This window comes from Mastomys coucha, unplaced genomic scaffold (genome assembly GCF_008632895.1).
Source record: "Mastomys coucha isolate ucsf_1 unplaced genomic scaffold, UCSF_Mcou_1 pScaffold3, whole genome shotgun sequence".
NCBI lineage: Eukaryota > Metazoa > Chordata > Mammalia > Rodentia > Muridae > Mastomys > Mastomys coucha.
Genome location: NW_022196909.1, coordinates 10,699,932 through 10,713,739, shown reverse-complemented (window position 1 = coordinate 10,713,739; position 13,808 = coordinate 10,699,932). Strand labels below are relative to the sequence as shown.

Below are 13,808 nucleotides of genomic sequence, written 5' to 3'. Positions count from 1 at the left end.
CTTAAAAATATCAGGGAAGAGCCAGTGTAGTAATAGATTATTGATGTCTGACACAGACGCAAAGCAAGACATGGATTGATTCACCCTCCCGACTGCAGCCCCTTTCTCTCTTGGGTCTCAGAAGTACAAAGCAAGCATTGAAACCAATAGAGGTGAGGCAGGCTGATTCTTTCTCTCCCTCCCTCACCTCCGCAGAGTTAGGGACCAAGGGACTCTTGCATGCAAGGCCAACACTCTTCTCGGCTGAGCCCAAGGGACTGGTACTTCAGTGAGGTCACGCCAGCTCTTGTTGTCCAGGCAGATGCATCACAAACCCTTCTCCCTGCTTGACATCCAGATTCTGCTTGGATTCTTCCAGGAAACAAACTTTCACCACCTTCCGAGGAAACTACCCCCTTGCAGGGTTGCAGAGCCCTGATCATTGCATACTTTTCTTTCTGTGGGCTCCAAAGCAGCTACCCAGCCCTCTCCATCCTTGGTGCGGTAACTTGCCCAAAGCCACTCAGGTTTTTGGTGGCCCTTCCTTGTTCCCATCTATAATCACCTTACAACTGCTGGGCCCAGCTCTTAGGACGCTGGCTACAAGGTCCGCATTCTCCAAAACAGAAAACATAACACACACACACACACACACACACACACACACACACACAGCATCACTTTTGGGGTCTAAAACAAAACACCGAGGGCAATATCAATAAATAGGTAATGTTTTAAAAATCAGCATCTCCAGGCCACTCCACACATCACTTGACTCAGGGTAGCCCCAGGCACCTGCAGAGCAGGAGGCAGTAGTGGGAGGAGCATGCAGAATCCCCTAGCATCCCTGCTCTTCATGGAGCTTGCAGACCCTGGGGGTTTTCCTTCCTCCAGGTGAGGAAGGCGGATAGACAAGCACCTCTACCGCTGACCCTCAAAATGAGGATCTAGGCAATTTCCTGAGAGCCTGAGGACCACAGAGGGTGCTCTGCGCTCCTCCCTACCCTAACTCGGGAGCAGCAGCAGCTGGCATCCTGCTGGGGGGGGTGGTTCTGCACCATCCAGCTGAGTGGATTCTCAAGTCGTTGGCCTTGTGACCCACCTGACTGACCTGACCACCACACATTTGGGCCCAGCTTAAGCCAGAAGGGAAGACACCCCCCCCCAACTCCATCAGGAGTAGGCTTCAGGAGAGAGTGACAGCTGAGGGGGACAGTCTTGGAAGGAATATCTCTCCAGTGGCCACCTTTCAGGGATGATTGAAGTCACTCTTCTTGGTCGAACCAGGGATCAAGCCCCAGCTTGGAGAACTGGATGTTGAAGCTGCATATCCAGGCCTCTTCCTCTGGTGGCTTGGGTGTGACATTAGGAGGTCAGTCTGTTACCTAGAGAGTCACCAGCAGTGTGACATCTTACAGGGACAGAGTAGGCCACAAAAGTGACCCTATGGCCGGCAAAGGTGAACTGATGTCTGTCTGGGATTAGCAGCCCTCAGCTGACCAGAGCCAGGCCGGAGGACAGGAACTCTGCCCCTGCCCGACCCTACATCCATCCCAGATCCTTTCCAAGTGTGCCTTGTGTACAGCCCTACCCCCGGGCCCTGTTTTGCCTTTGGGGTATGTGTGTGTGGCTGGGCAGGCCTCCCTGGTAGTCAGAAGTCATGAACAAGCACGAATCTCTGACAGGCCCTTGCGTGAGCTTCAGCCCTATATGGCCCAGTGGCTATGGGAAGGGCCATATAGGACTGAGCTGAGAGGAACAAATCATAGAAAAACTCTTGGACATGGAGCCTGGGTTCTGCTGGCTGAGGTATTTCTGGTTAGGGCAGTCCCTGATCTCCCTTTCCTCCCCGAACCCTGTCATGGGAATAAAGAACATCACAGCCCCAAACAGAACAAGAGGGAAAATAATTTAAAAGGAAACCTGCGCTACTTCCTGTCCCCCGGGTGTTTTGCTTGAGTCTTCGGAGCCTGGGATCACTGGGACCACATGCAGAGTGTAAACAAGACCAGAGGGATGGGCTCATGTCACCGGGGAGGTAGCAGGAAGGCTGGTGCCTCCATGGCCTGGTTCCTCCCTGGACTGTCCTTGATCCTCAGAGGTTGGCATAGCTGTTTGGGTCCGGTCCCAAGGTGGGCTCCGTGGGGTAGCAGGATAATTGCCCTCAAACGCTTTAGGGCTTAGCATCTGGGATGTGACGGGGTCCTGAGTCACGGAGGACATCCTGTCCATCACCCCTGATAGCTGCGTGGGCTGGCTTTGCCGGTGAACTTCCAGTCTGGTTGGCCCCCTTGTAGACTCCACATCCTCCTGGGTGGCCTTGGGTTCTGGCAAGAGACTCCCAGGAGTGGAGAAGGTGGGTAGCGAGGCCAGGCTGGCATTGGGGCCTGAGGCCTTCTTTATGCAAGACTCACAGCACAGCCGGTGGTAGCCAGGGATGCTGCAGTAGCGGTCCAACACCTCCATCCGGCAGAAGATGGATCTGTCTCCCACACAGGGCTCCACTGTACATACACGGAGGCAGAGGGGGTGCCCAATCAGAAGGGGACATCTTTCCCCCTTCTGTCCCCACTGGAATCACTACATAGCTCATTCCATCCAGAAGGTCAGACCCTTCCACAGGGAAAGGAAATGAAATTGCTCCATCTGGTGCAACCACATACTTAGCTATGCTGGTCTTTACCCAGGGAGCTCTACCTGGACAGTCTGAGCTAGGGCCTAGCTATTGAGGTAAGTCTAGATTCAACCAAGCGTGAGGACCCAGCTCTAGGAAGAAGATGGAGCCCCTGACTCTCCTAGCTACCCAATTACCCTAGCAGGTAAGGTCCAGCGAGCTCTCCTATAACCAGCAGATCAACATCCAGCCACTTGGGGTGCAGGCGGATCATTAACTCCCTCCCACTAAATCTCAATCGAGAACACTGAGGTTGAACTGCTCTAAAAAAGGCTTCTAAGATAGGGCGCAGGCAAAGCCCTTTAGAGAAACGCTGTGGCTCAGGCCGCTAAGATCAAGAGCAGGCTCTGGAGCAGAGACCATGGAAAACAGTGGTCGCTAGATGGCGCCAAAGCTCCAGAACCAGAATCAGACTCCCCCCCAGCTTCCGCTCTGAGGAGAAGCCGTGAGGTCAAAAGGGTTGCACGAGGTCACATCCTTTAACTAGAATCGGAGTCTCATCTTTCTGCAAATGGTCTTGCTTGACGGTTGTGGGGTGGGGCGGAAGGACTCTGGTAACTAGGGAATGTATCGTAGCAGATGCAGGGCAAGTCTTTATTCACAGAGACGTGAATGGAGAGACCACAGGGTGAATTAATGGCTACCCTTGTGATGAGCTCACTGCGCCAGCAGAGGACACTCCCGTGGTTCCTTCTCTCAGCCGCTCTGGGAAAGCAGCTCCTGTCTATGACTGCAGTTCCCAAAAGCGTGGAAGTAGTCACGATGAGAATTCAGAGCTCTGGGTCATGCTTTGACAGATTTATAAAACAGGACGTCCTCACCACAGCGGGACAGTACCTTGTCACCAAACATGGCAACGTCCCTTCAGCAGAAGAAGCCTATGTAATTTCTTTTTAGTCTGTATCAGATTTGGCCGTCATGGGAATAAAACCAAACTTAGGACCAAAGCTCTTGGGACCAAATGGGAATCACAGAGTATACTGGTCCTGGACTAGAGTGGCAATCATTTGTACTCTCTGAGGCCACCCAGACAGGTAAGCCCTATGTCTATTCCACTGTCATGCTCCAAACCCTGGGACACGCAAAAGGTTGGGGGAGGGAAGGCTCCATGGCTGTACTTACTTGTTGAGATCCTGTCCCTGGGAGTCGGGGGCCTGGATTGGGTTTCCCAGTGTCCCGCTTTGGTCATAGGGTCCTGGACCTCCGCCTTCACTGTAGAGTTCTGGAGGTCTCCTGTGAACAGAGACGCAGCTGTAGTACACACGGATGAGCGTCCCTTACCCAGAATGCTTGGGGCCAGAAACACTTCCACTCTCTGTTCCCTGGGATTTGGAATACTTGCATAGACTTAATGAGGCCTCTTGGAGGTGAGCTCCAAAGCTAATCCTGGGGTGCATCTGTTTCTTTTTTCCTTTAATTGTATTTTTGTCCTGTGTGCATGTGTGCGAGTGCGTGCGTGTGTGCGTGCGCGCGCACGTGCGCGCTGCAGGGCACCTGCAGAGGTCAGGGGGCAGTTTGGAGATGTCCGTTCTCTGTTTCCACTGGGTGCTGCCGTTATCCACTGAGGCGTCTTGATGGCCCCCTTGGTTTCTTAAGCCCAAAGTGTGCAGGTAATTTTGTAGAATGTTTTAAATGATTTGGGAACTGAAATGAGGTTTGTAGGTAAGAGTCTTGGAAGGTCTTTTTTTTTCTTCTCTCCTCTAGGATGCTGGGTAGTGATATTTCAACCACTACATATCCTCTGCAGTCAGGAATGGACTCTCCCATCTGTGGCAGCGTGCCAGCATTCCAGAAGTTCTGGATTGGGAAGCATTTGGGATTTTTGGATTAGGGATGCCCAACTTGTTTTAGGAATTTCAAAGGCCCAGGGACCACGCCCGCTACACGGTCACAGAGGCCAGAGGAATGAAGGGGCTGGGCCTCCCCACCTCTTCCACTCACCTCCACAGGCAGGCAGGCTGCAGACCTGCACAGTGTCTGGCTTGACCCCCTCGCATGGCCCGAGGGCATTGGAGCTGTTCCTGCACACCACCTGCCGTTGCTGAATGCCTTCTCCGCAGGTGGCAGAGCACTGTATGAGGGCAGGAGAGCCAAGAGCCATAATGCCAGGGGCAAAGTAGTTGGGAAAGAGGGAGAGAGGGAGAGGAAGGGGAGGGGGAAGGGGAGCAGGAGAGGGAGAGGGAACTCAGAGGCCAAAAGAGTATCAGAAAGTCTGCTACGTCTTTACTCAGTCACACAGACTTGCAAAGCTTGTAACCACTGTCCGGTTCTCCGGAGACAGTGTGACAATGTCAAAGCTTGGGGCTCCTTAGATCACGCCACAGTTTGAGCCGTGTCTCAGATGAGGACTTCTGGGGGGGGGGGGCTGTGTTCACAGTCTCCACTCGCTGCCCAATTCTCAACTACTTTATGCTCCGCTTTGGCAGGCTCCTCTGATCTGACCCTACCACCTGACATGAGCTGGCCCAGGGCTTGCAAGAGCATGAGTTGTGACACTCGCGGACACACTGGCTCGGTTTCCAATTCGGTTAAACCAGGAGAGCTGCCAGAAAGTTGGGGCTCCTTTTACCCAACACCGTTTTTTTGCAAGCATATGTCCTCAGGGTCCTCGTCCCAGGAGATGTCAGTCAAGGACAGAAAGCACACTGACCTCTGTGTGCAAGGTTGTCACATGCCATCCACACACGGTCCTTGCAGTGACACACTATGCAGTGACTGATAAATGGACCGGCCAGCAGTGGGGTGGCAGGGCAGGGTCCCTGGGAAATCCCTATTGCCCCATGTGACTGGGTCACTTCTAGGCACCACCAACAGCCTCTCCTAGCAGGACCAGAAGGAGCTTGCACTGGGGTGTGTGACCACTGATCAAGATACAAGTGTCACAGGACAAAAGGGAGCCAGGGGACGCATGCATGCCTCATCTTCCTTTGTGCCTGCTGCATTTCCAGAAACCCTTGCAGGTCCAGCTTGCGGTGTGTAACATCTGTCACTGGCCTGTTTATCTGTCTTATTCCCTCACTAGCCTGGATGCTCCATGAGGGTGAGCAGCCTGCCCGTCCAGTGACGCCGGGCTTCCAGCCTTCCCTGAATAACATCTGGCATACAGTCGTTGCTCAGTAAATATTTCTGGAATATAGGAATGAGTCTTCATCTGCTCCTCTATGACTTGGGGGCACGCAGCTTTAAGGCGATGAGAATGGAGGGAGGAGCCTAGTGAAGAACCATCACGCACATCATGCCCTCCAACCAGCACGCATAGCATAGCGAGCTTAGGGGCTGCTCATATTGGCCCTGAGAGCTGCTCTCTTTCTTTCTGAGAGATGCCAGCCCCAGGGTGCACTAGAAACCCCCTCAGACACCTCCCCGACTCACACTCATTTCTGTCCCACGTGCTTCCACCCACTGTACGAGAACCCCTCACCTGGGACCAGGCTCCTGTTCGCCACTGGGCTGGGCAGGGCACACGGAGGCATGGCCTCTTGGCTTCTGGCCGGCTACCTAAGCATGCCTTGGCTGGCATGGCCTTATGGGTGCCGTTGGAGAGAGGCAGCAGGCACTGCACTCCCCTGGTCTGCAGCCCCAGCTTCCCGCAGCTTCGGCTGCAGGCGCCCCACTCTTCTGTCACCCACCTGGAGACAGACAGGACAGAGGTAGAGGGAGATGGGACCGTGGGGACACCTCTCCTTAGGGCCGCATCCCACCAGAGCAGGCACATGCTTCAGAATGCTGCTGCCTGGCTAGTTGGATTCTGGGAGATCCCTAGTCTCTCTCGCTGTTTCCTTGGGCAAGGGAAAGGTAGCTATTAAAATCCTGACCCAGACTGGTGAGATGGCTCAGCGGGTAAGAGCACCGATTGCTCTTCCAAAGGTCATGAGTTCAAATCCCAGCACCCACACGGTGGCTCACAACCACCCCTAATGAGATCTGATGCCCTCTTCTGGTACGTCTGAAGACAGCTACATTATTTATTTGTAATAAATAAATAATAAATAAATCTAAAACAAAAACAAAAACAAAAACATCCTGCTGGGCGGTGGTGGCGCATGCCTTTAATCCCAGCACTTGGGAGGCAGAGGCAGGTGGATTTCTGAGATCAAGGCTAGCCTGGTCTACAGAGTGAGTTCCAGGACAACCAGGGCTAAACAGAGAAACCCTGTCTCGAAAAACCAAAAAGAAAAAACAAACAAACAAACAAACAAACAACAACAACAAAACCCAAAAAAACCAAAAAACATCCTGACCCCTCAAGTGTCTGCGGGCAAGCTGTGAACTCCACCAAGTCTCAGTTTTCCCAGGTTTACATCGAGATTGCTTTAGAACCCATAAGGAGTTCAGAGCTACCATATGCAGGAACTGTACTGGATGCTGAGACACTTCTTGTAGATGTGCCCTCGGCTGAAGGCAAGAGTGCTACTCAGTGCTCTCGGCACCCCCAGGACTTCAACACCTACAGCTCTAGAGTGCGCAAGCATGTTTGTGGAGGTTGTCTCCCAAACTTCTCAGCAAGCAGAACCAGGGACGAGTTAAGCAGCAGCCTAAACATCCAGGGGTAGGAAGGAGGGAGCCCCCACCTCCTTGTCTTTTAGCTAACTGGAGTGGGAGGTATATTCTCAAAGTCAACCTTTTTCTTTAAAGACACTAATCTTGTCAGGTGTGTGGCATGTGCCTGGAATCTCAGCATTTGGGAGGCTGAAGCAGGGGGATGGCAGCTGGTCTGGGTTGTGGCATTTGTCACACACACACACACACACACACACACACACACACATTCACTCACACACACTCATACCATAGAGGGAGAGGAGAAGGGAGGGAGGGGAAGAGAGAGAGAAAGAGAGAAAGATGGGGAGAGGAAGAGGAGGAAGAGAGGAAGGGAAGGGAAGGGGAGGAAGGGATGGGAGGTCATGAAGGAGAACTGTCCCTAAGAAGCCCTAAGATTGGTTGGAGAATAACCCATCCAGGATCTTACACAGTTAGTCCAGCACGCATGCCTCATGATCACAGTTGCAGGCAGTCCTAGGAGTGACAGCGGAAGCACAGACAGAGGGGATGACACTGCTCTTGCCTGGTCGTGCCCCAGAAGATCACAGGAGACTACTGCTGCCTGTCAACTCCTGCCCCATCCCCAGATCACATGACCATCCCTGGAGATCCCCAGCCAGAGGGCACTCCCAGGGAAGCAAGAATATGGCGAAGAATGTGACCATATGCAGTTTCCTACCAAGCAGCTACCCCCTCCCTTTTCTGGGAGTCCCTGGGAGCACTGTCACAGGCTGAGGGGGATCGATCTTGAGTTCTCAAGCCTGGCTCAAACCTCTCCCTTCAGACTCTTGAATAATCCTTAAGAACAAGACCCTGGGGCTCTGAACGGCCTGCTCCACAGGCTAGGGAATCTTAACCAGGGATTAGACCATGCTGAAGGCTGGACTCCCAGGGACCAAGGAGAGAGAGAGAAGGCAATAGATCCTATTCTTGCCTAGAGACATGAGCCCCTTGCCTCACCAGCAGAAAGCCCAGGCCCTATCTGTGAAAGAATGTTAGCTGGGGGCAAACCTGGTGGTACCATCCTCTTTCTGGCTGTGTGGGTTGTCAATGTGGAAGGAAGCCCAACAAGGAGGGCTGGCCATGAAGGGTAGCCACAGTGCCTCTTGCAGGCTTGTGGTCTATCCCTGAAAGACCTGGGGCTGCAGGCTTTTGGTGTGAGGAAATATTAGGGTAGCAAGCAACTTTAGCTACTTTTCCTTTGGGGCCAGGGTGGAGAGAGGCAGGGGGTCAGACTTTGCTCCCCTGAAACACTCACGTGGGCTGGGGACACGGGTGCTGGTTGCAACGCCGTCGAATAGGCTTGGGCCTCTTTTTATGGTCACACATGTGCCGCTGCACCATGTGGTGGTCCCTGCGGCGCCGGCAGCCATATTTAGTGAACTGGATTCCTGCGAAGGTCAGGTTGTTGTGGGCCAGCCAGCTCCACGGCTGGGGCCCTCGGGGTGACTTTTTAGAGAGCCTCCTTTCTAGAAGACAATTTCCCTTCTTTCCCTTCGTGCCCCAGCCCTCTGTCCTGGACAAACAACTTTCTACAGCACTCCTCCCTCTGTCACCAGTGGAGAAGTGGTTTTGAACAGCAGCTGAACAATCTGCCCTGCAGCCTGCTCTTGAAAGCAAGCCCCAGCTTCTCCCAGTGACCTGCTCGGAATTGCTTGTAGCCATGGGAGATCTTCAAGGACAAACTGAGACACTTTTTCCAGACTCCTACCAGTCTCTGGTCCATTCTCCCCCACTCTCCGCTACTTCCCACAATCGGAGCCACAGGACCCCAATAGCCAATACCTCCTCCACAAGCCTTGCTGCAGGGAGACCAGCTCTTGAGAGCCCATTCATAGGTGTCCGTCTCTTCCAGGAGCACATTATTGCTCCCGATGAGGGGCAGCAGGTCCTCGTGGATGACATACTTGTAGGCCAGGCTACCTCGGGGTTTACCCTCAGCCGGGGGGAGAACCTGAAAGGGGAGACACACAGGGGACAGCACAAGACCAGAGATAGAAGTAGAGTCAGCAGGGGCTCCAAGGAAACCAGCCACCGTCCCCAGCTGCCGGACAGGGTTCTGAATTGTGCTTTGGGGTTTGCAATTAAGGCACGATCCACACTGTGTGATTCACCCTATTAAAATGTTCGACCCAGTACCTAGCTGGGGCAGGCGGAACATTCACAAACTCTCACTCCCCAGACTAAGCATCTACTATGTATGTACTGAGCCCTACAGCAGCCAATACCAGGGCCATGAGCCGTCCTCTCTCCCACAGACCTATATCCAAAGGTGACGCCCAGTGGCCCAAGTCTTTGGATATCCAAACTGTCTGGCTTCAACCTGGCTGCCAGTGAGCAACCTCTTTAATCTTTCCTCTTCCCCCCTCCTTCTCTCCACTCCTCCCTACTTCTTGGGTCACATATTGCCCATGTTGGTCTTGAATTTACTATGTAGACCAGGGTGACTTTGAACTTCTGATCACAGGTATAAACTCCCATACTTGGTATGTGGTACTGACGGTGGAGTCAGAGGCTTCACGAACAATTGTCAACCCTTCTACCAAATGAGCGACACCCCACCCTCCTCTCTTTCTCTTTTCTTCTCCTTCTCTTTCTCTTCTTCCTCCTCTTTATCCTCCTCCTCTTCTCCATCCTCCTCCTTCCCCTCCTCTTCTTCTTCTAAAGTCAAAGACTCAGTGGCTCAGACAATGACTGAGATGGCTCAGTGGGTAAGAGCACTGACTGCTCTTCCAAAGGTGCTGAGTTCAAATCCCAGCAACCACATGGTGGCTCACAACCACCTGTAATGAGAACTGATGCCCTCTTCTGGCGTGTCTGAGGACAGCTACAGTGTACTTAGATATAATAATAAATAAATCTAAGAAGAAGAGACAAAGACGCATGTAGCCCACCTCCCAAGAGGTATATGCCCCCATGCCTGGTTATTTTTACTTCTTTAAATTTTTCTTTAAATTACACTTATTACTTGGGGCAGGACTGAGGAAGGGGCACATGCCATGGTGTGAGTGTGGAGGTCAGAGGACAAGCAAGCTGAAGGAATGGATTCTCTCCCTCTACCATGTGAACTCTGGGCATTGAATTCATCAGGGTTGGCGATGGCACCAAATGCCCTGGATCAGAAACCCTATCGATGGCCTCTCCTCTTACTTCTGGACAGTGCCCTTTCACGAGCAAACGTTTCCAGTGTTGACGATGTCTCATTTCTTTTGCTGCTTATCTTGTTAGTGAAGAACGGAAGGTCACCCATTTTCTTTCTAAGAGCGACAGGCCATCCCGCTTACATTTAGGTCTTGGCTCTGTTTTGAGTCACTTGCATACGTCACGACGGGGAGGTCTACCTCAGCCTTTCCCATGTAGCTGTCCTGTTTTCTCAGCATCCTTTGGGGGGACTGCTTCTTCTCCCTCATACAGCCTCGGTACCCTGAGCAACACCGGCTGGCCCAGACATGGGCGATCCCAAATACAAGGTGAATGGAAAGTACGTGCCAGATGAAAGTTTTACACCAAAACCAGTAGCCTCAGAATTTACCCTCCGGAACACTGCTGCCCAGTGACGCAGACACCGGGCACAGAGCCGGCAGCTCGGGCTGAGGACTTGCTGACAGATCTTTTATAAGCCAGTCTGCTGAATTACCAATCCCCGCTCCATGAGTCCAGGCATAGCAAAGGGCAGCAATGGACCCCAGCGAGTGTAACGGCCCTGCCCTCTCCTCAGAAGCTGGCACTGCCACGATCTCTTCATGCCAGCTACCTTTAAGGCCCCAAACTACCTTGGGCCTCACACATGTGACCATGTGGCCATGCATGTGGATGCTGGGGGGGTGATGTGAGGATGGGGAGCCAACCCTAATTTCACAGGGCTCCCCCTCCAGACCCCATTCCCCACCCTAAGTGAAGGAGCGTAAAGCTGCTACAGCTGGCCTCAACACGCCTGAGGGAGAGGCCATTTTAATGTATTCCAACCAAACAGTAGGCACAAGGGACAGAGAAGGCCGCTTCGGGCAAGGAGGCTCACCAGGACGGCGATGGCTTCCGGCAGGGGTCCGCTGGTCCTGAGACTGTCCTTGGTGTCCTCTGCTGCGTGCTCCCACTCCAGGCCCAGCGCAGTGAAGGTCCTGCTAGAGGCCTCTTTGCCCTTGGGGCTGAGGATGAAGTTTCCAGTCACCTGGTTCTTCACCGCTGGCCAGGGGAGAGGAAGAGAGATTTCTATGTCTCGCTAGAGGGGCCCATGACTCTGACATTCGAGGCCTTTCCAAGAGGCCCCCTCCTTATGTCCCCTGTCTCTTCATCCTCTTGAGCTCTCCCACCACAGGACCACACAACAGCCCTCTGCAAGCCAGTCCTGCCTCTGGGTCCAGAGGCACATCACGGATCCTGCACCAGCCCCTCCTCCTCTTCCACACCGACTAATGGGCCACCCATAGTTATGGCTCGGTTTGACCTCTTTCAGAAAGGATTCTTTGACTGCCCGGCCCTCAGAGATGCCGCTGTTCCTGTAGGATCTATAGTGAAGCGCAGAGCGCAGGAGGGCAAGCCTCATAGAGAGAGAAGTGACTTAGTTGCTGTGTAGCCTGTCTGACCTCTATAACGTGAGACTGATGACTGCAGCCAGCACGCAGGGTTGCTTGTCCAGATAGGTCTTACAATAACCCCAGCACCAGTGGGTGAGCACACACACACACACACACACACACACACACACACACGCATGCACGCACGCACGCACACACGCACATGCACACTCACGCATATGCACACATATGCACCCCCAGGCAATGAAACATTGTATGGATGTAACAGCCTCAGAATCTGGATATATACATTGCTGCACTGGCTATATACATTGCTGAGGCTATGTACATGCTGAGAATATATATATATGTGTGTGTGTGTGTGTGTACATATATATACATACATATATGTGTGTGGATGTATATACACATATAAGTATATATACACACACATATATATATATACACATGTATATATATGTGCACAAAACTATATATATTACTGAAATTATAGATGCCTGTTGCTCCCAGTACATCCCCCATTTGGGAGTCCTTGACTGGCAGAGAGAAAATTTAAAGAATACTTGTAAGGTCAGACATGACAGTACACGCCTATCATCCCAGTAATAGGGAGTCCGGGGTGGGAGGATTCCCTGAAAGTTCAGCCCAGCCTAGGCTGAACACTGAAACCCTGTCACTGCTCTCACCCCAAAAAAGATTGGGGATGTGGTTCAGGGGCTCTGCACCTGCCTAGCACGTGTGAAGCCCTGGGTTCGATTCTCAATAAAACTCTCGGAATCGACCCTTTAAGGTCCTGTCGGAGAGGGTGGGGCAGCGTATTACTGAAGGAAGGCAGAGATTGTCCCAGTGCAGACTCTGGTCACAGCATTGGCTGCCCTGGGGAGATGTAGCAGCATGGGGCTCTGCCCTGGGGGTAAGGGGGAGGCCTGGGGTGTCAGGGAGTCTCCATCATCTAAGGGAGCAATCCAAACACACTGACCTCGGGCCTAAGGGCATCACAAGCACGGCTGGGCTCAGAGCCTTCCCTGGGATGGGGCAGGCACTCAGTCTGGGTACACACTGGGCTGCAGCTGGGATAGGTCCCAGCGAGCCACAGGACAGTGATCACAGGTAGGGCGAAGGCAAGCTTGAGTGGCACCACCCCACCTCCAACTCCTGCCCACCCAGGCCCTGATGCATCTCCCAGCCTCAGACCACTGAGGCTGAGGCTGAGGCTAAGGCTGAGCCGCCCTTGAGGCTAGGTCAGGGTTCAAATCATCTTGCACAGCTCACAGCAGCCCTGGTGACAGCCACCTGGCTGTCCACCCCACATCCCAGAGGGGGAAAAAGACAAATGTGACCCTGTGATCCAGACCCAGGAAGTTAATAGCTCTCGATCATCAGCTAACTAACTACCTAGCCATTCTGTGCCCTCAGCTTCTTCAAACACAAAAACCCGCTAACATTATCCTTCGTAGGTTGCCATGGTGATTAGACAAGATCATGGATGAAACCTTGGTTTCAGTTTGGTCGGAAACTTGGCCCTCACCCTGGGCTTCTGCAGAGAGCTTATACCCTGGCTGGCACCATGCGTGTTCTTACATTCATGCACACAGGCATACATATAATCATATATGCACACACACACGCATACACAAATGTGAGTTATTGCTGCACTCACACCCACACAGGTTGCACACTGTGGTAGTCTGAATATGCTTGGCCCATGAAAGTGGCACTATTAGGAGGTGTGGCCTTATTGAAGGAGGTGTGACCTTGTTGGAGGAAGTGTGACACTGTGTAGGCAGGTTTTGAGACCGCCCATGCTCCAGCTCCACCCAGTGCGGAAGAAAACCTCCTCCATGGCTGCCTTGGGATCAAGATGGAGAACCTTCAGCTCCTCCAGCACCGTGCTGGCCTGGATGCGGCCATGCTTCCCTCCATGATGATAATGGACTGAACCTCTGAACCTGTAAGCCAGCCTCAATTTAATGTTGTCCTTTTAAGAGTTGCTTTGGACTGGGCGGTGGTGGGGCACATGCCTTTAATCCCAGCACTTGGGAGGCAGAGGCAGGTGGATTTCTGAGTTCGAGGCCAGC

The 13,808-nt window shown here is 52.9% G+C and overlaps 1 protein-coding gene across 5 annotated transcripts in view; it reads right to left on the bottom strand.

The window, feature by feature from the left end:
* Positions 1 to 692: 692 nt before the first annotated feature.
* Positions 693 to 13,808, bottom strand: part of Adamts14 (ADAM metallopeptidase with thrombospondin type 1 motif 14) — an 85,488-nt gene continuing 72,372 nt past the window's right edge. For 2 of the 5 annotated variants that reach the window (XM_031347873.1, XM_031347872.1), the window contains exons 16-22: positions 11,214 to 11,377; positions 8,981 to 9,149; positions 8,454 to 8,586; positions 6,075 to 6,282; positions 4,595 to 4,724; positions 3,776 to 3,886; positions 693 to 2,483 (exon numbers count right to left, since the gene is read on the bottom strand). In XM_031347873.1, coding sequence (XP_031203733.1) covers positions 2,002 to 2,483; positions 3,776 to 3,886; positions 4,595 to 4,724; positions 6,075 to 6,282; positions 8,454 to 8,586; positions 8,981 to 9,149; positions 11,214 to 11,377 — 1,397 coding nt within the window. In that variant the 3' untranslated portion in view covers positions 693 to 2,001. Of the gene's footprint in view, positions 2,484 to 3,775; positions 3,887 to 3,964; positions 4,451 to 4,594; positions 4,725 to 6,074; positions 6,283 to 8,453; positions 8,587 to 8,980; positions 9,150 to 11,213; positions 11,378 to 13,808 lie in introns of those variants that run through there. The other 3 variants (XR_004112361.1, XM_031347874.1, XM_031347875.1) reach the window with 3 other exon arrangements.